A 27,572-nucleotide genomic window follows, 5' to 3' on the forward strand; every position below is an offset into this window, starting at 1 on the left:
ACGGACCCCAGACCAGCGGCCTCGACTAATACAGACCCCAGACCAGCGGCCTCGACTAATACAGACACCAGACCAGACCCAGTAGACAAATACAGACCCCAGACCAGCGGCCTTGCCTAATACAGACCCCAGACCAGCGGCCTTGCCTAATACAGACCCCAGACCAGCGGCCTCGACTAATACGGACCCCAGACCAGCGGCCTCGACTAATACGGACCCCAGACCAGCGGCCTCGACTAATACGGACCCCAGACCAGCGGCCTCGACTAATACGGACCCCAGACCAGCGGCCTCGACTAATACAGACCCCAGACCAGCAGCCTCGACTAATACAGACCCCAGACCAGACCCAGTAGACAAATACAGACCCCAGACCAGCGGCCTCGACTAATACAGACCCCAGACCAGCGGCCTCGACTAATACAGACCCCAGACCAGGGGCCTCGACTAATACAGACCCCAGACCAGGGGCCTCGACTAATACAGACCCCAGACCAGGGGCCTCGACTAATACAGACCCAAGACCAGGGGCTTCGACTAATACAGACCCCAGACCAGCAGCCTCAACTAATACAGACCCCAGACCAAACCCATTAATTAATGTAGACACCAGACATGAACCCCTATACTAGTACAGACCCCAGACCAGACCCCTCAATTAATACACACCCCAGACCAGACCCCTCAATTAATACCCCAGACCGGACCCCTCAATTAATACAGACCCCAGACCAGACCCCTCAATTAATACAGACCCCAGACCAGACCCCTCAATTAATACAGACCCCAGACCAGACTCCATAAACTAATAGACCGCAGACCAGACACCTCCGTTAATATATACCCCAGACCAGACCCCTCAATTAATACAGACCCCAGACCAGACCCCTCAATTAATACAGACCCCAGATCAGACCCCTCAATTAATACAGATCCCTGACCAGACACATTAATACAGACCCCAGACCAGACTTCCTAAACTAATACAGACTCCAGACCAGATCAATTAAGTAATATAGACTGCAGACCAGACCCCTTAAACTAATACAGACCCCAGACCTGGCACCCTAAACTAATGCAGACCCTAGACCAGACCCATTAGAGAAATACAGGCCCCTAAATAAATACAGACCCCAGATCAGACCCATTATTTAATATAGACCCCAGATCAGATTCTCTAAACTAATGCAGTCCCTAGACCAGACCCCCTAAACTAGTGCAAACCCCAGACCAGACCCCTTAATTAATACAGAACCCAGACCTGACCCATTAATTAATGTAGACCCCAGACCAGAACCCCCCTAAACTAATACACCCCCCTGACCAGACCCCTCAATTAATACAGATCCCAGACCAGACACATTAATAACCCATGCTCCTATTTCTTGCATGTCTACCATCTTAGACCTCAGTTCACATTGCCTTTTTTTTTGTCTTGTTTGCATTCTGTGCAATTTAAGGGTGTGGCATCCCCTTTGTTGAGCTGACTGGTATATATGTAGCTTACCACGGGCCTGGGTGGTCTGGAGTTGGGACCCGGTCCTATTTGTCTACCCTTTTATATGCATTGCTTCAACTTTGATATACAGTAAGGTTTTTAATATAGGCAGTATAGGTACCGTCCCAATTTAGGGTCACCTTGTCGCTGGTGGGACGGCTTGTATACTTTTTTTGATCAAAAATAGTTCACTAAGTACCCTATATTTATTATGCAACTTTGCTTTACATTTATATATAATGATGGTAGGGTATGAGATATATTTTTGTCTTTTGTCTTTTGTAGGTTTTGTACATTAATAACCACCCCAGACCAGATCCATTAAGTAATATAGACCCCAGACCAGACCCCTCAATTAATAAAGACCCCAGACTAGTCCCATTAATTAATATAGACTGCAAACCAGACCCCGTAAACTAATACAGACTCCAAACCGGACACCCTAAACAAATGGAGACCCTAGACCATATCCAATAGAGAAATACAGACCCCTAAATAAATACAGACCCCAGACTAGACCCCCTAAATAAATACAGACCCCAGACCAGACCCCCTAAATAAATACAGACCCCAGACCAGACCCCCTAAATAAATACAGACCCCAGACCAGACCCCCTAAATAAATACAGGCCCCAGACCAGACCCCCTAAATAAATACAGGCCCCAGACCAGATCCCTAAATAAATACAGGCCCCAGACCAGACTCTCTAAACTAATACAGACCCTAGACCAGACCCCCTAAACTAGTGCAGACCCCAGACCTGACACCGTAAACTAACAGATCCCAGATTGGACTCTCTAATTTAGTATAGACCCCAGACTAAACTCCATAAACTAATACTGACCCTAGACCAGACCCAATAGACAAAACAGACCCCAAACCAGACTCTCTAAACTAATACAGACCCCCTTAGCTAAATGGACCCAGACTTGATGCTCCAAACTAATACAGATGCCAGAGCAGACCCCATAACCTAATACAGATCCCAAAGACCAGACTCTCAAAATTAATACAGACCCCAGACCAGACCCCCCCTAATCTAATACAAATACTAAACCCCATACCAGTACCCCATATAAATACAGGCCTCAGAACAGACCCCCCAAACTAATCCAAGCCCCCTAAATAAAGCTGCTCTCCATAGCCCCTGTATGTGTGCTGCGCCCTCACAAGTCACATGGAGTAGTGTTATTTGAGTAGACCCCTTTATTCACGAGTCTTTCAGACCGGGCAGGAGATCTGCTGCCGTTCTGGTCGGAGGATTTGTTCCAGTCTCCGTGACTTTCACTGCTGATTATTCCCAGGGGGGCTTCATATATTAGTACACCCTATTCCTTTATATGTTTGGATTTTTTCTACGTGTGCTGACTTTTTACTTTTCTTTTGTTCTCTGCAGATCGCATCTCTGACCGTCTCTGCATCATCACTAATATGAAGGAGGAGGCGGTGCAGGTCGGATTTCGACTTCACGAAAACCTAAAGTCCCACATAAAGGTGAACGGGTCCTTCTCGGGTCCCATCCCATTCACTGCATTTTCTGGGAAATTTTGTCAAAGTTTTCTTAGCATGTCCGAAAAATATTCTTGTGGTAGATGTTTATTATGTATTAAATAACTAGGGCTCCTAAATCTAGGAATTATGCCTACTTACTGATGGTTTCCTTGTAGCAACTAGAGTATACTATAACCAGTCATTCTTTACACGGGTGATTCTCCAAACTTGTACAAGTACAACTCTTTGCAATTACTGAAAACCACAGACTTTAATCAAATCTATCATCATTGCTACCCTGCTTGTTGACTGCTTCCATATAACTGTAGAATATTTTGCACACAGTCTGCAGAGTGTAAAGGCATCCTGGGAACTGTAGTTTTGCAACATCTGTAGAGGGGTAGTCTGCAGCAATGAGGAGTGGGGATTCAACATGAAGTGTTCCCTACTTGTTGATGGTTTCTATGTAATTTTTCATAAAAAAAAATGGGTATCATCCCTTTATACTTTACAGGGGTAACTCCAACTTTTTGCAAATAAAACTACTTGCAAGCAATGAAAACCATTGATTTATTAAAATCTGTTATCATTGCTACCCTGCTTGCTGACAGTTTCTTTTTTTGTACACACAGTCTGCAGGCTGTCATGACACCCTGGCACTTGTAGTTGTGTAACTTCTGGAGAGAGAAAGCTCCAACAATGATAGAAGATTCCGCATCCAATGTCACCTACTTGTTGATGGGTTCTGTGTAGCAACAAGAGAAATCTTCACAGTAATGTGAAAGTAGAAAAATCGAGTACTGGAACCATTCATACGTTATAGGGGTGATGCTCCATCCTCTTGCACAGATACAGCTCACCACATGCACTGACAAACACTGGCCTTATAAAATCCGATACCCTGCTTGCTGACAGTCTCCATGTAACAATTGGATGTTCCAACTGCAGGATGTCAGGGCAACCTGGGAGCTGTAGTCGTGCAGCATCTGGAGAGCCGATCTGATCTGAAATAACAAGTCAGACTTGTTTCACCGATCAGCTTTGTAGAGGTCTCGCTGCTCGGCGGAGACGGCTGCACTTCACATACGCTTGTAAAGAGGAGTAGCTGTGCCCGCAGGCCTCATACCCCTCATTAATGCTGATAATCAGAGTGGAATGTGAAATATTTCATCACTGGTCCTGATACTTCCCCCGTTCTCCAAGTTTTAGGAGCATTTCCCTTGAATACTTTAAAGGGCAGATTCCTAAATCTGCTGTAACGGTGATCACACTGCTTGTCGCCCCCCCCCCCCCCCCCCCCACCAAAAAAAAAAGACCATTTTATGTGAAATTGTTTTGTTATTTATTTTTTAGCAAATTTTTGGAGAAAGACACAAATCAGAAAATTTTAGTTGTTCAGTTCTCATTTCCAACTATCCTCAGCCCCATCCTGGTATATGTCCCACTATCCTCAGCCCCATCCTGGTATATGTCCCTTCTCCTCAGCCCCATCCTGGTATATGTCCCTTCTCATCAGCCCCATCCTGGTATATGTCCCTTCTCCTCAGCCCCATCCTGGTATATGTCCCTTCTCCTCAGCCCCATCCTGGTATATGTCCCTTCTCATCAGCCCCATCCTGGTATATGTCCCTTCTCCTCAGCCCCATCCTGGTATATGTCCCTTCTCCTCAGCCCCATCCTGGTATATGTCCCTTCTCCTCAGCCCCATCCTGGAATATGTCCCGTGTCATCAGCCCCATCCTGGTATTTGTCCCTTTTCCTCAGCCCCATCCTGGTATATGTCCTTTCTCATCAGCCCCATCCTGGTATATATGTCCCCCATTCTAGTGCTGTTTTTTAATGTATAAAAAAATAAACCGTTATACTCACCAGGGGCGTACATAGAAGTCATGGGGCCCCATAGAAGTATAATGCACTCCCCATAATCCTCCATATAGTATAATGCATTCCATAGTCCTCCATATAATATACTGCACAGCTCATAGTCCTCCATATAGTATAATGCACTCCCCATAAGCCTCTATACAGTATAATGCACTCCCCATAGTCCTCCATACAGTATAATGCACTCCCCATAGTCACCCATATAGTAGAATGCACTCCCAATAAGCCTCTATATAGTATAATGCACTCCCCATAGTCCTCCATATAGTATAATGCACTCCCCATAGTCCTCCATATAGTATAATGCACTCCCAATAGTCCTCCATATAGTATAATGCACTCCCCGTAGTCCTCCATATAGTACAATGCACAGCATATAGTCATCCATATTGTATAATGCACTCCCCATAGGCCTCTATATAGTATAATGCACTCCTCATAGTCCTGTATATAGTATATTGCATTCCCCATAGTCCTCCATACAGTATAATGCACTTCCCATAGTCTGCACTCCCCATAGTCCTCCATATAGTATAATGCATAGCCCGTAGTCCTCCATATAGTACAATACATAGCCCGTAGTCCTCCATATAGTACAATGCACAGCATGTAGTCATCCATATAGTAAAATGCACTCCCCGTAGGCCTCTATATAGTATAATGCACTCCTCATAGTCCTCCATATAGTATAATGCACAGCCCATAGTCCTCCATATAGTACAATGCACAACATACAGTCCTCCATATAGTAAAATGCACTCCTCATAGGCCTCTATATAGTATAATGCACTCGTCATAGTCCTCTATATAGTATAATGCACTCCTCATAGTCCTCCATACCGTATAATGCACCTCCCTTAGTTCTCCATACAGTATAATGCACCTCCCTTAGTCCTCCATACAGTATAATACACTCCTCATAGTCCTGCATATAGTATAATGCACTTCCCATAGTCCTCCATATAGTATAATGCACCCCATAGTCCTCCATACAGTATAATACACTCCCCATAGTCCTCCATATAGTATAGTGCACTTCCCATAGTCCTCCATAAAGTATAATGCACCCCATAGTCCTCCATACTGTATAATACACTTCCCTTAATCCTCCATACAGTATAATATACTCCCCATAGTCCTCCATATAGTATAATGCACTTCCCATAGTCCTCCATGTAGTATAATGCACTTCCCATAGTCCTCCATGTAGTATAATGCACCCCCATAGTCCTCCATACAGTATAATGCACCCCCATAGTCCTCCATATAGTACAATGCACTCCCCATAGTCCTCCATATAGTATAATGCACTTCCCATAGTCCTCCATGTAGTATAATGCACTTCCCATAGTCCTCCATGTAGTATAATGCACCCCCATAGTCCTCCATACAGTATAATGCACCCCCATAGTCCTCCATATAGTACAGTGCGCTACCCATAGCCCTCCATACAGTATAATGCACTTCCCATAGTCCTCTATACAGTATAATGCACTCCCAATAGTCCTCCATATAGTATAAGGCACTCCCAATAGTCCTCCATACAGTATAATGCACTTCTCATAGTCCTTCATATAGTATAATGCACTCCTCATAGTCCTCCCTATAGTATAATGCACTCCCCATAGTCCTCCCTATAGTATAATGCACTCCCCATAGTCCTCCATATAGTATAATGCACTCCCCGTAGTCCTCCATATAGTATAATGCACTCCCCGTAGTCCTCCATATAGTATAATTCACTCCTCATAGTTCTCCATATAGTATAATGCACCCCATAGTCCTCCATATAGTATAATGCATTTCCCATTGTCCTCCATACAGTATAATGCACTTCCCATAGTCCGCCATATAGTATAATGCACTCCCAATAGGCCTCTATATAGTATAATGCACTCCTCATAGTCCTCCATATAGTATAATGCACTTCTCATAGTCCTCCATACAGTATAATGCACTCCCCATAGTCCTCCATATAGTATAATTCACTTCTCATAGTTCTCCATATAGTATAATGCACCCAATAGTCCTCCATACAGTATAATGCACTTCCCATAATCCTCCATATAGTATAATTCACTCCTCATAGTTCTCCATATAGTATAATGCACCCAATAGTCCGCCATACAGTATAATGCACTTCCCATAGTCCTCCATACAGTATAATGCACTTCCAGTAGTTATCCATATAGTGTAATGCACCCCCATAGTCCTCCATATAGTATAATGCACTTCCCATAGTCCTCCATATAGTATAATGCACTCCCCATAGTCCTCCATACAGTATAATGCACTTCCCATAGTCCTCCATATAGTATAATGCACAGCCCATAGTCCTCCATATAGTACAATGCTCGGCATATAGTCATCCATATAGTAAAATGCACTCCCCGTAGGCCTCTATATGGAATAATGCACTCCTCATAGTCCTCCATATAGTATAATGCACCCGTATAGTCCTCCATATAGTATAATACACAACATTTAGTCATCCATATAGTATGATGCACTCCCCATAGGCCTCTATATAGTATAATGCACTCCTCATAGGCCTCCATATAGTATAATGCAGTCCCCATAGTCCTCCATACAGTGTAATGCACTTCGCGTAGTCCTCCATATAGTATAATGCACTCCCCATAGTCCTCCATATAGTATAATTCACTCCTCATAGTTCTCCATACAGTATAATGTACTCCCCATAGTCCTCCATATAGTATAATTCACTCATCATAGTTCTCCATATAGTATAAAGCACCCCATAGTCTGCCATACAGTATAATGCACTTCCCATAGTCCTCCATACAGTATACTGCACTTCCAGTAGTTCTCCATATAGTGTAATGCACCCCCATTGTCCTCCATATAGTATAATGCACTTCCCATAGTCCTCCATATAGTATAATGCACCCCCATAGTCCTCCATATAGTATAATGTACTCCCCATAGTCCTCCATACAGAATAATGCACTTCCCATAGTCCGCCATATAGTATAATGCACTCCCAATAGGCCTCTATATAGTATAATGCACTCCTCATAGTCCTCCATATAGTATAATGCACTTCTCATAGTCCTTCTAATGGTATAATGCAGTCCCCATAGTCCTCCATACAGTGTAATGCACTTCGCATAGTCCTCCATACAGTATAATGCACTCCCCATAGTCCTCCATATAGTATAATTCACTCGTCATAGTTCTCCATATAGTATAAAGCACCCCATAGTCCACCATACAGTATAATGCACTTCCCATAGTCCTCCATACAGTATAATGCACTTCCCATAGTCCTCCATATAGTATAATGCACAGCCCATAGTCCTCCATATAGTACAATGCTCAGCATATAGTCATCCATATAGTAAAATGCACTCCCCGTAGGCCTGTATATGGTATAATGCACTCCTCATAGTCCTCCATATAGTATAATGCACAGCCCATAGTCCTCCATATAGTACAATGCACAACATATAGTCATCTATATAGTAAAATGCACTCCCATAGGCCTCTATATAGTATAATGCACTCCTCATAGTCCTCCATACAGTATAATGCACTCCCCATAGTCCTCCAAACAGTATAATGCACTCCCCGTAGTCCTCCATATAGTATAGTGCACTTCCCATAGTCATCCATATAGTATAATTCACCTCCCTTAGTTCTCCATACAGTATAATGCACCTCCCTTAGTCCTCCATACAGTATAATACACTCCTCATAGTCCTCCATATAGTATAATGCACTTCCCATAGTCCTCCATATAGTATAATGCACCCCATAGTCCTCCATACAGTATAATACACTCCCCATAGTCCTCCATATAGTATAGTGCACTTCCCATAGTCCTCCATATAGTATAATACACTTCCCTTAATCCTCCATACAGTATAATATACTCCACATAGTCCTCCATTTAGTATAATGCACCCCCATAGTCCTCCATACAGTATAATGCACCCCCATAGTCCTCCATACAGTATAATGCACCCCCATAGTCCTCCATATAGTAAAATGCACTCCCCATAGGCCTCTCTATAGTATAATGTGCTACCCGTAGCCCTCCATACAGTATAATGCACTTCCCATAGTCCTCCATACAGTATAATGCATTCCCCATAGTCCTCCATATAGTATAAGGCATTCCCCATAGTCCTCCATATAGTATAATTCACTCCTCATAGTTCTCCATATAGTATAATGCACCCCATAGTCCTCCATACAGTATAATGCACTTCTTATAGTCCTCCATATAGTATAATGCACTCCCCATAGTCCTCCATATAGTATAATGCACTCCCCATAGTCCTCCATATAGTATAATGCACTCCCCATAGTCCTCCATATAGTATAATGCACTCGCCATAGTCCTCCATATAGTATAATTCACTCCTCATAGTTCTCCATACAGTATAATGCACTCCCCATAGTCCTCCATATAGTATAATTCACTCCTCATAGTTCTCCATCTAGTATAATGCACCCCATAGTCCTCCATACAGTATAATGCACTTCCCATAGTCCTCCATATAGTATAATGCACCCCATCGTCCTCCATATAGTATAATACACTCCCAATAGGCCTCCATATAGTATAATGCACTCCTCATAGTCCTCCATATAGTATAATGCACTTCTCATAGTCCTTCATATAGTATAATGCACCCCATAGTCCTCCATACAATATAATGCACCCGTATAGTCCTCCATATAGTATAATACACAAAATTTAGTCATCCATATAGTATGATGCACTCCCCATAGGCCTCTATATAGTATAATGCACTCCTCATAGGCCTCCATATAGTATAATGCAGTCCCCATAGTCCTCCATACAGTGTAATGCACTTCGCATAGTCCTCCATACAGTATAATGCACTCCCCATAGTCCTCCATATAGTATAATTCACTCCTCATAGTTCTCCATACAGTATAATGTACTCCCCATACTCCTCCATATAGTATAATGCACTTCCCATAGTCCTCCATACAGTATAATGCACTTCCAGTAGTTCTCCATATAGTGTAATGCACCCCCATAGTCCTCTATATAGTATAATGCACTTCCCATAGTCCTCCATATAGTATAATGTACCCCCATAGTCCTCCATATAGTATAATGTACTCCCCATAGTCCTCCATACAGATTAATGCACTTCCCATAGTCCTCCATATAGTATAATGCACCCCATAGTCCAAAATGTTCAAAATCCTAATTTTTTTTTGAAAGCTAATATATTGTAGTCAATGATACGAGTGCACACATGGATTCTTTTTATCCATAAAATGTAGCAAATTGGGAAAAAAATGCACTCGTAACAGCATTAATATGCTATAAAGAAAACTTTTTACTGTTTGCAATTTCTTTTAGTACAATTTTCAATAACCATTTCATATTTCATCTATTACAATGTACAGATGAAATGTCCTTAATCCTTGTTTGGCAATTGTAAACATTTTCTTTTGGCACAAATGCCTCCAATATGAGATCCTGACTCCAGGACCTGTAGCAGACACCGAAGCAGTCAGTTCCAAATGCACTGACTTAGGCTACGTTTCGGGGGAAAGTCGCCCTTTGGGACGTTGCCCCGAAACGTAGCATAAGTCAGTTCATTTGGTTTCCATTTTTTAATGGGGTTGTTTTCTTTTTGGAAACTACTCCTTCGAAAATGTAGATGTTTGGGCCTCTCGGCACCCTCTGGCGTGGCTGATTTTGCCTTGGGGTTGTCCTCATGAAACAACAATTTAACATTTCCACAAGGTCGGGGGGGTGGGGGGGAGGAGGTGGAATACCACCCTAGGGTCATGGCACCCTTGTTTTTCCCCACAGTGTTCTCATATAGGTATGGTGGCTTTCATAAGGTCTAATGTCTACAGAAAATTAGGGATGTTTTTTTAAAATAAAAAACAAATTGTAGACTTTTTTTTTTTGGATTACCGAGCCTTTAAAGTGGGAGGATGGAATTGTGGAGCAACAAGGACCTAAGTGTGAGTTCATAGCGTCACTCATTCACCTTGACGAGCGCTTCCTGTTCGGAGCAGACACAATGGCCGACCCCTTGTCTCAACCACCCATGGTGCCTCTGGCAGAAAAGTGATTGACATCCTAAGCCACTCAACATGCCAGCTCCTTAATCTTTTTCTAATATTTCCTCCGCTCTCACGTACACCCGCTATTTGTTTTTCAACAATTACGACAACGGCGCCAATTATGTGCAGACAGCGATCGCAGTGACGGCGTAAGCTCTGCAGCGCAGGTGACACCTTAACTTGTCTTCTCTCATTTTTGAACATTCCAGACGGGATTTTTGCTCGTATCTAAAGGAAGTCGTAAGACGGTGAGGTTACATGTATAACAGCTTGTGTGCGGGACGCCCTGGGGGCTCAAATAAGGAACTTTCACCCAAAAACAAAAAAAATTCCCAGTAAATAAGTTGTTTTTTTTCTATCCAACCATTTTTTAGTTTAAACTTCACAAAATGTATCCGAGTATTTCCTCCAGACTTAAAAGGGTTTGTTATGTCTCACCTAGTAAGGTGGATACTCGAAGCCCTTAGCCCTGATGAGAAGTTTTAATGTAGCACGGACAGATGACGTTGGTGCAGCAGGTCGGTCCAGCTGGAACAGCGGAGGCTGAAAAGTCTGGATGGCAACTGGATGAGCAGAGCTGGAACCACATGAACTGATGAAGCAGAGTAGAAGTAACAACAACTGATGTACAAGAAACGACTCAATAATGAAGCACCAGAAAAGCAGAGCTAAGTTACAGTGGAGGTCTTAAGGTAAAGCTTGTCCAACTTTATAGCAGAGTTAACTTACCAAAACAGCAGAGCTGAATTTGTCACAGAGTCCAAGGTAGTACTGGCTCAGCAGTTAGGCAGAGTTACCTAGTGATACCGCTGAGCTTGGTTTGCCACAGAGTCCAGACAGAACTTGTGCAGCTTTGTAGCAGAGATAGCAAGGGATATACAGTAGCTGTGTTTGTCACATAATATACAGTCATATTTATGAAGCGGTCCATGGTAGCGATGTGAACACCAACTACTTGAATAAAGAGCCTTCCTAAATGGTCTGGGAGCATGTCACGGGGGCGCTAGTTTGCCATGGCAACCTGATGCGTTAAAGAGCAGAGGGAGCAAGCAAAAGCAGGGGGTCATCAGCGCAGAAGAAGCTACTTGTGGCAGCACGGTGGCTCAGTGGTTAGAACTGTATCCTTGCAGCAGCGGGATCCTGGGTTAAAATCCCACCAAGGACAACATCTGCAAGGAGTTTGTATGTTCTCCCCATGTTTGCGTGGGTTTCCTCCGAGTTCTTCAGTTTCCTCCCACACTCCAAAGACATAATGATAGGGAATTTAGATTGTGAGCCCCAATGGGGACAGTGCCCATAATGTCCGTAAAGCGCTGTGGAATTAATGGCGCTAAATAAGTGAATAAAATTAATAAAATACCTGAAGCAGGGGTGAACAGCACAGAAGAGCAGAAGAAGCCAGCTAAAGAATTGATTGAACGACATAGAAGACCAGAAGAAGGTAGCCAAAGCAGGGGGTGGACAGCACAGCAGAGCAGAAGAAACTAGCCAAAGCATGGGGTGGATGGCACAGAAGAGCAGAAGAAACTAGCCAAAGCATGGGGTGGACCGCACAAAAGAGCAGAAGAAGTGAGCCAAAGCAGGGGTGGACAGCACAAAAGAGCAGAAGAAGTGAGCCAAAGCATGGGGTGGACAGCACAGGAGAGCAGAAGAAACTAGCCAAAGCATGGGGTGGATGGCACAGAAGAGCAGAAGAAGCGAGCCAAAGCAGGGGTGGACAGCACAAAAGAGCAGAAGAAGCGAGCCAAAGCAGAGGGTGGACCGCACAGAAGAGCAGAAGAATCCAGCTAAAGAATTGATTGAATTACATAGAAGACCAGAAGAAGGTAGCCAAAGCAGGGGGTGGACAGCACAGCAGAGCAGAAGAAACTAGCCAAAGCAGAGGGTGGACCGCACAGAAGAGTAGGAGAATCTAGACGAAGTAGGGGGTGGACCGCACAGAAGAGGAGAAGAAACTAGCTTAAGCAGGTGGTAGACAGCACTGAAGAGGAGAATAAGCTAATCGAAGCAGGGAGTGGACTGAAAAGTAGAGCACTGGAAGCTAGCTGAAGCAGGGGATGGACAGCACAGAAGAGCAGAAAAAGCTAGCCAAAGCAGGGGGTGGTTGGCACAGAAAAACAGAAGAAGCTAGACAAAACAGGGGGGGTGAACAGCAAAGTTCCACTATTTTAGTATGACTTCTTTATTTGATTACCTGTCAACTTTTCAAAAGTAGTGACACACTCCTATAACTAGATATTCCTACAAGTAGGTAATGCGGACCTGGGGAAGTTCGGGTTATGCCTAACTTTAGTCCGAAGTTTGGTTCGCGTACCAGAACTTACCTCGGACCCGAACCCATATAAGTCAATGGGGACCCGAACATTGGTGCTGTAAAATAGTCGTAGTAAGGGCTAGGAGGCTGAAAAAAGGAAGCAAAATGAGGGTATGAGCAGGACAATTGCCCTGCAAGCAAATGTGGATGGGGAAATTGCTTAAAATAACAGAATTCAAAATAATAATCTTGAATCAGGAGGCGGAGGCCCAAGTGAAGGAGTAGAGCAGTGCCTTGCGTGTGTATTTTACTGTACTTGTGGGGTCTCCCCTATTTTTAAAAACCAGCCAAGGGAAAGCAGACAGCTGTATGCTGGGAGAATGCCAATATCTATGGACCTTCCCAGTCTATTAATATCAGCCCCCAGCTGTCTTCTTTACCTTTGCTGGTTATTAAAAATGGGGAGTCCCCCTCAAAAAAATGACATGGAATCCCCCCTATTTTTAGTAACCAGCTACTGTAAAGCAGATACCTGTTGATTGATATTAAGAGGTTGGGAAGGGCCATGGATATTGGTCTCTTCCCACCATAATAAGACCAGCTGACAGCTGCCTTCTTTTCCTTGGCTGGTTATTAAAATAGGGGGCACTGCACGTTGTTTTTTAAAATTATTTATTTTACGCTGCCCCTCACTCGAGCAGCGTCGCCACCCCTTATCTGGTGGTTATACAGGCCTGGTCATGGGTTGTGCCAGACAATTACAGCCATGCCAATACTTGGCATTATGACATATCCTAAGTTATATTCTTATTGATATTTACAGGGGTATTCCCTACTATAGCAAGATAAGCAGCTGTACTTGTCCTGTTCCTATTTGACTCGGTTAATAAGATTTGTAGAAGTCTGGGAAAACTAGGTGACTATCCCTTTAAGAGTTGTTTTTGGAGCTGGGAGACAACCCTTGTCAGCTGTGATCGCAGTCTTATTGCTTCTTACTTAGAAGGTGTTTAATGAGACTTGAATATTAATGACGGACTCCCGGCACAACCACTGATCATCTGATTGAGGGGATCACAGCGCTGTGGGAGGAGGGTGGAGTGCAGCGCTCTATACGTTATGTTGTGGCCCTGCATAGTATCTCCATTCATTTATATGGGAGAGAGCTGCAGTAGCATTTACCGCCACTACACAATGTGCGGAGCTGTGCAAATTCCCGTGCGCTGTGATCGCCTCAATCAGCTGATCAGTTTAAAAGGACCGATTTTTCCAGAGGTAAATTAGTGAACCCCATTTTATTGGTCGTCACTCAGCTTTCCCATAAATGTTACTAAGGTGCTTCTCAATAGGAGCGATTTTTGTAAATGCTCTTGGATCATAATGATCATTAATTACCGTCATTCCGGGCAACGCAACTGAACTCCGCCCGCTGGAAAGAGAATTCCCAGAGGAAAAACTATCCTGCTGTGAAATACAATAACCAATCAATGTCATTTTCTTCTAAATCCTTACTTATACTTGATTATAACAGTGTGTGTAAAGTAAGTGACCCCTTGAATGGATTGGCTTACATTGCCTCATCCTCCACCGCGCCTCTTTAAAGTGCAGCTTCACGCAACAGTGAAAGTGGAACAGACCTTGTATTGGCAAACAGGGGAGAATAGTCTGCAGACAATGAGCCTGACAACCGCGAGCCACATCCGTCCTGTGCACACCTGAGTGCGGGGACAAAGCCATGGGCTCTGGTACGGTGGACTGCCGGTCGTGTCTGTGACAAAGCTCGTCCACGAGAGCGGAGGTGATCGTTATATCTGCAGCGTGTTCGTTTCTGTTGCTGAGAATGAAAATCAAATCCTCGTGTGTTAGATCTGCTGCAAAATCCAGAAATGGAGATAAAATTTTAAGATAAAAAAACACTGAACAGAATTACCAATAACCCATAGGAATGCTACCCTTCTCTGCTGCTCGTATTCGTAATCCCGGCCACAGTATACTGGCTATAGTTTTCTCCACAGGTGCAGTATTATAGTAGTTATATTCCTGTACATACGGACAGTATTATAGTAGTTATATTCTTGTACATAGGGGACAGTATTATAGTAGTTATATTCTTGTACATAGGGGCAGTATTATAGTAGTTATATTCTTGTACATAGGGGCAGTATTATAGTAGTTATATTCTTGTACATAGGGGCAGTATTATAGTAGTTATATTCTTGTACATAGAGGCAGTATTATAGTAGTTATAGTCTTGTACATAGGGGGCAGTATTATAGTAGTTATATTCCTGTACATACGGACAGTATTATAGTAGTTATATTCCTGTACATAGGGGCAGTATTATAGTAGTTATATTCTTGTACATAGGGGCAGTATTATAGTAGTTATATTCTTGTACATAGAGGCAGTATTATAGTAGTTATATTCTTGTACATAGGGAGGCAGTATTATAGTAGTTATATTCTTGTACATAGGAGCAGTATTATAGTAGTTATATTCTTGTACATAGGAGCAGTATTATAGTAGTTATATTCTTGTACATAGGGGGCAGTATTATAGTAGTTATATTCTTGTAAATAGGGGCAGTATTATAGTAGTTATATTCTTGTACATAGGGGCAGTATTATAGTAGTTATATTCTTGTACATAGGAGCAGTATTATAGTAGTTATATTCTTGTACATAGGAGCAGTATTATAGTAGTTATATTCCTGTACATAGGGAGCAGTATTATAGTAGCTATATTCTTGTACATAGGGGCAGTATTATAGTAGTTATATTTTTTGTACATATGAGCTGTATTATAGTAGTTATATTCTTGTACATAGGGGCAGTATTATAGTAGCTATATTCTTGTACATAGGGGGCAGTATTATAGTAGCTATATTCTTGTACATAGGGGGCAGTATTATAGTAGTTATATTCTTGTACATAGGGGCAGTATTATACTAGTTATATTCTTGTACATAGGGGCAGTATTATAGTAGTTATATTCTTGTACATAGGGGCAGTATTATAGTAGTTATATTCTTGTACGTAGGGGCAGTATTATAGTAGTTATATTCTTGTACATGGGGGCAGTATTATAGTAGTTATATTCTTGTACATAGGGGGCAGTATTATAGTAGTTATATTCTTGTACATAGGGGGCAGTATTATAGTAGTTATATTCTTGTACATAGGGACAGTATTATAGTAGTTATATTCCTGTACATAGGGGCAGTATTATAGTAGTTATATTCTTGTACACAGGTGCAGTATTATAGTAGTTATATTCCTGTACATAGAGACAGTATTATAGTAGTTATATTCCTGTACATAGGGGCAGTATTATAGTAGTTATATTCTTGTACATAGGGGCAGTATTATAGTAGTTATATTCTTGTACATAGGGGCAGTATTATAGTAGTTATATTCTTGTACATAGGGGGCAGTATTATAGTAGTTATATTCTGGTACATAGGGAGCAGTATTATAGTAGTTATATTCTTGTACATAGGGACAGTATTATAGTAGTTATATTCCTGTACATAGGGGGTAGTAGTATAGTAGTTATATTCCTGTGCATAGAGGCAGTATTATAGTGATACTTTTAGTGACTAGCAATGCATCTTATGTCATCCCAGATAAAGTTTTCTGTTCCTTACAAACAACAAATTCTTGTACATAGGAGCAGTATTATAGTAGTTATATTCTTGCACATAGTAGCAGTATAATAGTAGTTATATTCTTGTACATAGGAGCAGTATTATAGTAGTTATATTCTTGTACATAGGAGCAGTATAATAGTAGATATATTCTTATACATAGGGGGCAGTATTATAGTAGTTATATTATTGTACATAGGAGCAGTATTATAGTAGTTATATTCTTGTACATAGGAGCAGTATAATAGTAGTTATATTCTTGTACATAGGGGCAGTATTATAGTAGTTATATTCTTGCACATAGGGAGCAGTATTATAGTAGTTATATTCTTGTACATAGGGGGCAGTATTATAGTAGCTATATTCTTGTACATAGGGGCAGTAATATAGTAGTTATATTCTTGTACATAGGGGCAGTATTATAGTAGTTATATTCTTGTACATAGGGGCAGTATTATAGTAGTTATATTCTTGTACATAGGGGCAGTATTATAGTAGTTATATTTTTGTACATATGAGCAGTATTATAGTAGTTATATTTTTGTACATTTGAGCTGTATTATAGTAGTTATATTCTTGTACATAGGGGCAGTATTATAGTAGTGATATTCTTGTACATAGGGGGCAGTATTATAGTAGTTATATTCTTGTACATAGGGGCAGTATTATAGTAGTTATATTCTTGTACATAGGGGCAGTATTATAGTAGTTATATTCTTGTACATGGGGGCAGTATTATAGTAGTTATATTTTTGTACATATGAGCTGTATTATAGTAGTTATATTCTTGTACATAGGGGGCAGTATTATAGTAGTTATATTCTTGTAAATAGGGGCAGTATTATAGTAGTTATATTCTTGTACATAGGGGGCAGTATTATAGTAGTTATATTCTTGTACATAGGAGCAGTATTATAGTAGTTATATTCCTGTACATAGGGAGCAGTATTATAGTAGCTATATTCTTGTACATAGGGGCAGTAATATAGTAGTTATATTCTTGTACATAGGGGCAGTATTATAGTAGTTATATTTTTGTACATATGAGCTGTATTATAGTAGTTATATTCTTGTACATAGGAGCAGTATTATAGTAGCTATATTCTTGTACATAGGGGCAGTAATATAGTAGTTATATTCTTGTACATAGGGGGCAGTATTATAGTAGTTATATTTTTGTACATATGAGCTGTATTATAGTAGTTATATTCTTGTACATAGGGGCAGTATTATAGTAGCTATATTCTTGTACATAGGGGGCAGTATTATAGTAGTTATATTCTTGTACATAGGGGCAGTATTATACTAGTTATATTCTTGTACATAGGGGCAGTATTATAGTAGTTATATTCTTGTACATAGGGAGCAGTATTATAGTAGTTATATTCTTGTACATAGGGGGCAGTATTATAGTAGTTATATTCTTGTACATAGGGGGCAGTATTATAGTAGTTATATTCTTGTACATAGGGGGCAGTATTATAGTAGTTATATTCTTGTACATAGGGGGCAGTATTATAGTAGTTATATTCTTGTACATAGGGGCAGTATTATAGTAGCTATATTCTTGTACATAGGAGCAGTATTATAGTAGTTATATTCTGGTACATAGGGAGCAGTATTATAGTAGTTTTATTCTTGTACATAGGGACAGTATTATAGTAGTTATATTCTTGTACATAGGGGCAGTATTATAGTAGTTATATTCTTGTACATAGGGGGTAGTAGTATAGTAGTTATATTCCTGTACATAGAGGCAGTATTATAGTAGTTATATTCTTGTACATAGGGGGTAGTAGTATAGTAGTTATATTCCTGTACATAGAGGCAGTATTATAGTAGTTATATTCTGGTACATAGGGAGCAGTATTATAGTAGTTTTATTCTTGTACATAGGGACAGTATTATAGTAGTTATATTCTTGTACATAGGGACAGTATTATAGTAGTTATATTCTTGTACATAGGGGGTAGTAGTATAGTAGTTATATTCCTGTACATAGAGGCAGTATTATAGTAGTTATATTCTTGTACATAGGAGCAGTATTATAGTAGTTATATTCCTGTACATAGGAGCAGTATAATAGTAGATATATTCTTATACATAGGGGGCAGTATTATAGTAGTTATATTATTGTACATAGGAGCAGTATTATAGTAGTTATATTCTTGTACATAGGAGCAGTATAATAGTAGTTATATTCTTGTACATAGGGGCAGTATTATAGTAGTTATATTCTTGCACATAGGGAGCAGTATTATAGTAGTTATATTCTTGTACATAGGGGGCAGTATTATAGTAGCTATATTCTTGTACATAGGGGCAGTAATATAGTAGTTATATTCTTGTACATAGGGGCAGTATTATAGTAGTTATATTCTTGTACATAGGGGCAGTATTATAGTAGTTATATTTTTGTACATATGAGCAGTATTATAGTAGTTATATTTTTGTACATTTGAGCTGTATTATAGTAGTTATATTCTTGTACATAGGGGCAGTATTATAGTAGTGATATTCTTGTACATAGGGGGCAGTATTATAGTAGTTATATTCTTGTACATAGGGGCAGTATTATAGTAGTTATATTCTTGTACATAGGGACAGTATTATAGTAGTTATATTCTTGTACATAGGGACAGTATTATAGTAGTTATATTCTTGTACATAGGGGCTGTATTATAGTAGTTATATTCTTGTACATAGGGGGCAGTATTATAGTAGTTATATTCTTGTACATAGGGGGCAGTATTATAGTAGTTATATTCTTGTAAATAGGGGCAGTATTATAGTAGTTATATTCTTGTACATAGGGGGCAGTATTATAGTAGTTATATTCCTGTACATAGGGAGCAGTATTATAGTAGCTATATTCTTGTACATAGGGGCAGTAATATAGTAGTTATATTCTTGTACATAGGGGCAGTATTATAGTAGTTATATTTTTGTACATATGAGCTGTATTATAGTAGTTATATTCTTGTACATAGGAGCAGTATTATAGTAGCTATATTCTTGTACATAGGGGCAGTAATATAGTAGTTATATTCTTGTACATAGGGGGCAGTATTATAGTAGTTATATTTTTGTACATATGAGCTGTATTATAGTAGTTATATTCTTGTACATAGGGGCAGTATTATAGTAGCTATATTCTTGTACATAGGGGGCAGTATTATAGTAGTTATATTCTTGTACATAGGGGCAGTATTATACTAGTTATATTCTTGTACATAGGGGCAGTATTATAGTAGTTATATTCTTGTACATAGGGGGCAGTATTATAGTAGTTATATTCTTGTACATAGGGGGCAGTATTATAGTAGTTATATTCTTGTACATAGGAGCAGTATTATAGTAGTTATATTCTTGTACATAGGGGGCAGTATTATAGTAGTTATATTCTTGTACATAGGGGGCAGTATTATAGTAGTTATATTCTTGTACATAGGGGCAGTATTATAGTAGCTATATTCTTGTACATAGGAACAGTATTATAGTAGTTATATTCTGGTACATAGGGAGCAGTATTATAGTAGTTTTATTCTTGTACATAGGGACAGTATTATAGTAGTTATATTCTTGTACATAGGGGCAGTATTATAGTGGTTATATTCTTGTACATAGGGGGTAGTAGTATAGTAGTTATATTCCTGTACATAGAGGCAGTATTATAGTAGTTTTATTCTTGTACATAGGGACAGTATTATAGTAGTTATATTCTTGTACATAGGGGGTAGTAGTATAGTAGTTATATTCCTGTACATAGAGGCAGTATTATAGTAGTTATATTCTTGTACATAGGAGCAGTATTATAGTAGTTATATTCCTGTACATAGAGGCAGTATTATAGTAGTTATATTCTTGTACATAGGAGCAGTATTATAGTTGTTATATTCCTGTACATAGAGGCAGTATTATAGTGATACTTTTAGTGACTAGCAATGCATCTTATGTCATCCCAGATAAAGTTTTCTGTTCCTTACAAACTTCTCCTGTGATTTCTATGAATCTGTTGGAGACATTGATATTCTCTCAGTGGGAGGATGACGGCAGTGTATCTGTGATCCCGCTCTATACATCTTGCTGGAGATGTACAGTAGCTGTCAGTGATGTTGGAGATGGATGAATTACTCTGCATATCTGTCAGGAGTATTTCGGGCTTTTGGATCTGGGTCACTGAATGTCCTCTCCTCTCAGCCTCCTATAAATATTCAGTGATTAAGTCTGCGCCCCCTGCTGATGTCTGCCCTGCCGGTGATATTGTACCTCACACAGGAATCATCTCCAGGACATTCGCTCATCAAGGTCATGTCTTCACTGTCTGTATTGATGGCTACGGCCAGAGTTCATCGTATGATGAAAAGTTTTATAACTTTCTTATAAAGTTTGTGGGTTATTTCTCCACTATTCTCCAAATCTCTTCTTGCTGAATGCAAACATTAATTTTGAACCGACACTTTACACAGCTGATCGTTTGTTACAGTTTTACTTTTGTGAGCCACTTTGTATCTCAGACTGATCCAATTTCCATGTACATTGTAACAAACCCACATCACAGGGGTTTCTGAACGGTATGGCAGCTGCAGCTTTATTTCTGAGACCTCCATTGACCAGCAGTGCATCATATTAAGAAACTTTTCCATAAATTAGTTACATTTTAATCCTAAAATGAGCAATTAATCGTATTGCAGCGAGCCGTGATCAATGGCATCTACGGAGGGTCTCAGATCTGGAGATGTGTGATACCAAGAACTACAGAACTCTACGGTCACCCCTCAGCGTGAAATGGCTGATAACAGAAAACAATGAATTGTTACTTTGCCTCTTGTTACATTGTGTCTTTGTCTTCTCATCAGTTTTTTTATTAACACGATTTCTATTCTCTTTGTAGCACGTAAAGGCGATTTCTTCATCGATGTGTAAAACCGTCCAGGACATCCAGAACATACAGCGGGGACAATGCTACAACTTCGTCTCTATAAATGTGAGCACGATATGGGGGTGCAGCTGTGATTGTGAATATATGGGAGAGAAAGGAAGAAAATCATCCCTAAATGTCAATATAATTTGCTGAGGTGTGGCTGGCACGTTACAGTTGTGCTCAAAAGTTCACATACCCCGGCAGAATTTTCCCTTTCTTGGCCTTGTTTCAGAGAATATGAATGATAACAAAAAAACTTTTTTTCTCCACTCGAGGTTATTGGTTGGGTGAAGCCGTTTATTGTCAAACTACTGTGTTTTCTCTGTTTAAATCTTAATGACAACCAAAAACATCCAAATGACCCTGATCAAAAGTTTACATACCTTGGTGATTTTGGCCTGATAACATGCACAGAATTTGATAAAAATGGGTTTGAATGGCTACTAAAGGTAACATCCTCACCTGTGACCTGCTTGCTTGTAATCAGTGTGTGTGCATAAAAGCTGAGTGAGTTTCTGGGATCCAAACAGACTCTTGCATTTTTCATCCAGCCACTGACGTTTCTGGATTGTGAGTCATGGGGAAAGCAAATGAATTGTCAACGGATCTGCGGGAAAAGGTAGTTGAACTGTATAATACAGGAAAGGGATATAAAAAAATATCCAAGGAATTGATAATGCGAGTCAGCAGCGTTCAAACTGTGATTAACAAATGGAAAATCAGGGGCTCTGTAAAAACCAAACCACGGTCAGGAAGACCAACAATAATTTCGGCCACAATTGCCAGGAATATTGTTCGGGATGCAAAGAAAAACCCACAAATAACATCAGCTGAAATTCAGGACACTCTGAAAACTAGCGGTGTGGCTGTTTCAAGATGCACAATAAGGAGGCACTTGTAGAAAAATGGGCTGCATGGTCGAGTCGCCAGAAGAAAGCCATTACTGTGCAAATGCCACAAAGTATTTCGCCTACAATACGCCAAACAGCACAGAGACAAGCCTCAAAACTTCCGTTACATTTTGTCCACAAGGCCTATGATGAAAGGAACACCATTCCTACAGTAAAGCACGGAGGTGGACTGCTGATGTTTTGGGGATGTGTAAGCTACAAAGGCACAGGAAACTTGGTAAAAGATGAAGGAAAGCTGAATGCAGCACATTATCAGCAAATACTGGAGGCAAATTTGCACTCATCAGCCCGGAAGCTGAGCATGGGACGTACTTGGACGTTCCAACATGAAAACGATCGAAAACACAAGGCCAAGTCGACCTGTCTTTGGCTACAGCAGAACAAAGTGAAGGTTCTGGAGTGGCCATCTCAGTCTCCTGACCTCAATATCATTGAGCCACTCTGGGGAGATCTTAAGCGCGCAGTTCGTGCTAGACAGCCCAGGAATTTACAGGAACTGGAGGCTTTTTGCCAAGAAGAATGAGCAGCTTTACCATTTGAGAAAATAAAGAACCTCATCCACAACTACCACAAAAGACTTCAAGCTGTCATTGATGTTAGAGGGGGCAATACATGGTATTAAGAACTGGGGTATGTGAACTTTTGATCAGGGTCATTTGGATGTTTTTGGTTGTCATTAAGATTTAAAAAGACAATAAATGGCTTCACCCAACCAATAACCATGAGTGGAGAAAAAGTTTTTTTTGTTATCATTCATATTCTCTGAAACAAGGCCAAGAAAGGAAAAATTCTGCTGGGGTATGTAAACTTTTGAGCACAACTGTATAAGGGGCTTACACTCTTTGAGACACACATTGTTTTTCTCATATTTGGGGCTTTCTAGATGGCACAGTAGTAGGCAGTATTGAAGCTGGCTCTGTATTGCTGCATTATGGCTCTGTATTGATACATTATGGCTCTGTATTGATGCATTATGGCTTTGTATTGATGCATTATGGCTCTGTATTGATGCATTATGGCTCTGTATTGATGCATTATGGCTCTGTATTGGTGCATTATGGCTCTGTATTGATACATTATGGCTCTGTATTGATGCATTATGGCTCTGTATTGGTGCATTATGGCTCTGTATTGGTGCATTATGGCCCTGTATTGATACATTATGGCTCTGTATTGATACATTATGGCTTTGTATTGATGTATTATGGCTCTGTATTGATGTATTATGGCTCTGTATTGATACATTATGGCTCTGTATTGATACATTATGGCTTTGTATTGATACATTATGGCTCTGTATTGGTGCATTATGGCTCTGTATTGGTGCATTATGGCTCTGTATTGATACATTATGGCTCTGTATTGATACATTATGGCTCTGTATTGATGCATTATGGCTCTGTATTGGTGCATTATGGCTCTGTATTGGTGCATTATGGCCCTGTATTGATACATTATGGCTCTGTATTGATACATTATGGCTTTGTATTGATACATTATGGCTCTGTATTGGTGCATTAAGGCTCTGTATTGATACATTATGGCTCTGTATTGATGCATTATGGCTCTGTATTGATGCATTATGGCCCTGTATTGGTGCATTATGGCTCTGTATTGATACATTATGGCTCTGTATTGATGCATTATGGCCCTTTATTGATACATTATGGCTCTGTATTGATACATTATGGCTCTGTATTGATGTATTATGGCTCTGTATTGGTGCATTATGGCCCTTTATTGATACATTATGGCTCTGTATTGGTGCATTATGGCTCTGTATTGATGCATTATGGCTCTGTATTGATGCATTATGGCCCTGTATTGGTGCATTATGGCTCTGTATTGATACATTATGGCTCTGTATTGATGCATTATGGCCCTTTATTGATACATTATGGCTCTGTATTGATACATTATGGCTCTGTATTGATGCATTATGGCTCTGTATTGGTGCATTATGGCCCTTTATTGATACATTATGGCTCTGTATTGATACATTATGGCTCTGTATTGATACATTATGGCTCTGTATTGGTGCATTATGGCTCTGTATTGGTGCATTATGGCTCTGTATTGGTGCATTATGGCTCTGTATTGGTGCATTATGGCCCTGTATTGGTGCATTATGGCCCTGTATTGGTGCATTATGGCTCTGTATTGATGCATTATGGCTTTGTATTGATGCATTATGGCTCTGTATTGATGCATTATGGCTCTGTATTGATGCATTATGGCTCTGTATTGGTGCATTATGGCTCTGTATTGATACATTATGGCTCTGTATTGATGCATTATGGCTCTGTATTGGTGCATTATGGCTCTGTATTGGTGCATTATGGCCCTGTATTGATACATTATGGCTCTGTATTGATACATTATGGCTTTGTATTGATGTAATATGGCTCTGTATTGATGTATTATGGCTCTGTATTGATACATTATGGCTCTGTATTGATACATTATGGCTTTGTATTGATGCATTATGGCCCTTTATTGATACATTATGGCTCTGTATTGATACATTATGGCCCTGTATTGGTGCATTATGGCTCTGTATTGATACATTATGGCTCTGTATTGATGCATTATGGCCCTTTATTGATACATTATGGCTCTGTATTGATACATTATGGCTCTGTATTGATGCATTATGGCTCTGTATTGGTGCATTATGGCCCTTTATTGATACATTATGGCTCTGTATTGGTGCATTATGGCTCTGTATTGATGCATTATGGCTCTGTATTGATGCATTATGGCCCTGTATTGGTGCATTATGGCTCTGTATTGATACATTATGGCTCTGTATTGATGCATTATGGCCCTTTATTGATACATTATGGCTCTGTATTGATACATTATGGCTCTGTATTGATGCATTATGGCTCTGTATTGGTGCATTATGGCCCTTTATTGATACATTATGGCTCTGTATTGATACATTATGGCTCTGTATTGGTGCATTATGGCTCTGTATTGGTGCATTATGGCTCTGTATTGGTGCATTATGGCTCTGTATTGGTGCATTATGGCCCTGTATTGGTGCATTATGGCCCTGTATTGGTGCATTATGGCCCTGTATTGGTGCATTATGGCTCTGTATTGATACATTCTGGCTCTGTATTGATACATTATGGCTCTGTATTGATGCATTATGGCTCTGTATTGATACGTTATGGGTCTGTATTGATACATTATGGCCCTGTATTGGTGCATTATGGCTCTTTATTGATGCATTATGGCCCTGTATTGGTGCATTATGGCCCTGTATTGGTGCATTATGGCTCTGTATTGATACATTATGGCCCTGTATTGATACATTATGGCCCTGTATTGATACATTATGGCTCTGTATTGATACATTATGGCTCTGTATTTGTGCATTATGGCCCTTTATTGATACATTTTGGCTCTGTATTGATACATTATGGCTCTGTATTGATACATTATGGCTCTGTATTGATACATTATGGCCCTTTATTGATGCATTATGGCTCTGTATTGATACATTATGACTCTGTATTGATGCATTATGGCTCTGTATTGATGCATTATGGCTCTGTATTGGTGCATTATGGCTCTGTATTGATACATTATGGCTCTGTATTGGTGCATTATGGCTCTGTATTGATGCATTATGGCTCTGTATTGATACATTATGGCTGTGTATTGATGCATTATGGCTCTGTATTGATGCATTATGGCTCTGTATTGGTGCATTATGGCCCTTTATTGATACATTATGGCTCTGTATTGATACATTATGGCTCTGTATTGATACATTATGGCTCCGTATTGATGCATTATGGCTCTGTATTGGTGCATTATGGCTCTGTATTGATACATTATGGCTCTGTATTGATACATTATGGCTCCGTATTGATGCATTATGGCTCTGTATTGATGCATTATGGCTCTGTATTGGTGCATTATGGCTCTGTATTGATACATTATGGCCCCGTATTGATACATTATGGCCCCGTATTGATACATTATGGCTCTGTATTGGTGCATTATGGCCCTTTATTGATACATTATGGCCCCGTATTGATACATTATGGCTTTGTATTGATACATTATGGCTCTGTATTGGTGCATTATGGCCCTTTATTGATACATTTTGGCTCTGTATTGATACATTATGGCTCTGTATTGATACATTATGGCCCTTTATTGATGCATTATGGCTCTGTATTGATACATTATGACTCTGTATTGATACACTATGGCTCTATATTGATGCATTATGGCTCTGTATTGGTGCATTATGGCTCTGTATTGATACATTATGGCTCTGTATTGGTGCATTATGGCTCTGTATTGGTGCATTATGGCTCTGTATTGATGCATTGTGGCTCTGTATTGATACATTGTGGCTCTGTATTGGTGCATTATGGCTCTGTATTGATGCATTATGGCTCTGTATTGATGCATTATGGCCCTTTATTGATACATTATGGCTCTGTATTGATGCATTATGGCTCTGTATTGGTGCATTATGGCTCTGTATTGGTGCATTATGGCCCTTTATTGATACATTATGGCTCTGTATTGATGCATTATGGCCCTGTATTGATGCATTATGGCCCTGTATTGATGCATTATGGCCCTGTATTGATGCATTATGGCTCTGTATTGATGCATTATGGCCCTTTATTGATACATTATGGCTCTGTATTGATACATTATGGCTCTGTATTGATACATTATGGCTTTGTATTGATGCATTATGGCTCTGTATTGATGCATTATGGCTCTGTATTGGTGCATTATGGCTCTGTATTGATGCATTATGGCTCTGTATTGATGCATTATGGCTCTGTATTGGTGCATTATGGCCCTGTATTGGTGCATTATGGCCCTGTATTGATACATT

At 40.1% G+C, this 27,572-nt stretch overlaps 1 protein-coding gene across 3 annotated transcripts in view; it reads left to right on the plus strand.

Moving 5' to 3' along the window:
* The window catches only part of CRPPA (CDP-L-ribitol pyrophosphorylase A), a 220,744-nt gene that overhangs the window by 99,622 nt on the left and 93,550 nt on the right, over window positions 1-27,572 (plus strand). For all 3 annotated transcript variants that reach the window (XM_073676467.1, XM_073676466.1, XM_073676465.1), the window contains 2 exons: window positions 2,896-2,993; window positions 21,753-21,845. In XM_073676467.1, the coding sequence (XP_073532568.1) occupies window positions 2,896-2,993; window positions 21,753-21,845 (191 nt within the window). The remainder of the gene's footprint in view (window positions 1-2,895; window positions 2,994-21,752; window positions 21,846-27,572) is intronic.

Source organism: Phyllobates terribilis, unplaced genomic scaffold (assembly GCF_046119375.1).
Source record: "Phyllobates terribilis strain yellow unplaced genomic scaffold, ASM4611937v1 Scaffold_4__5_contigs__length_816908805, whole genome shotgun sequence".
Lineage (NCBI taxonomy): Eukaryota > Metazoa > Chordata > Amphibia > Anura > Dendrobatidae > Phyllobates > Phyllobates terribilis.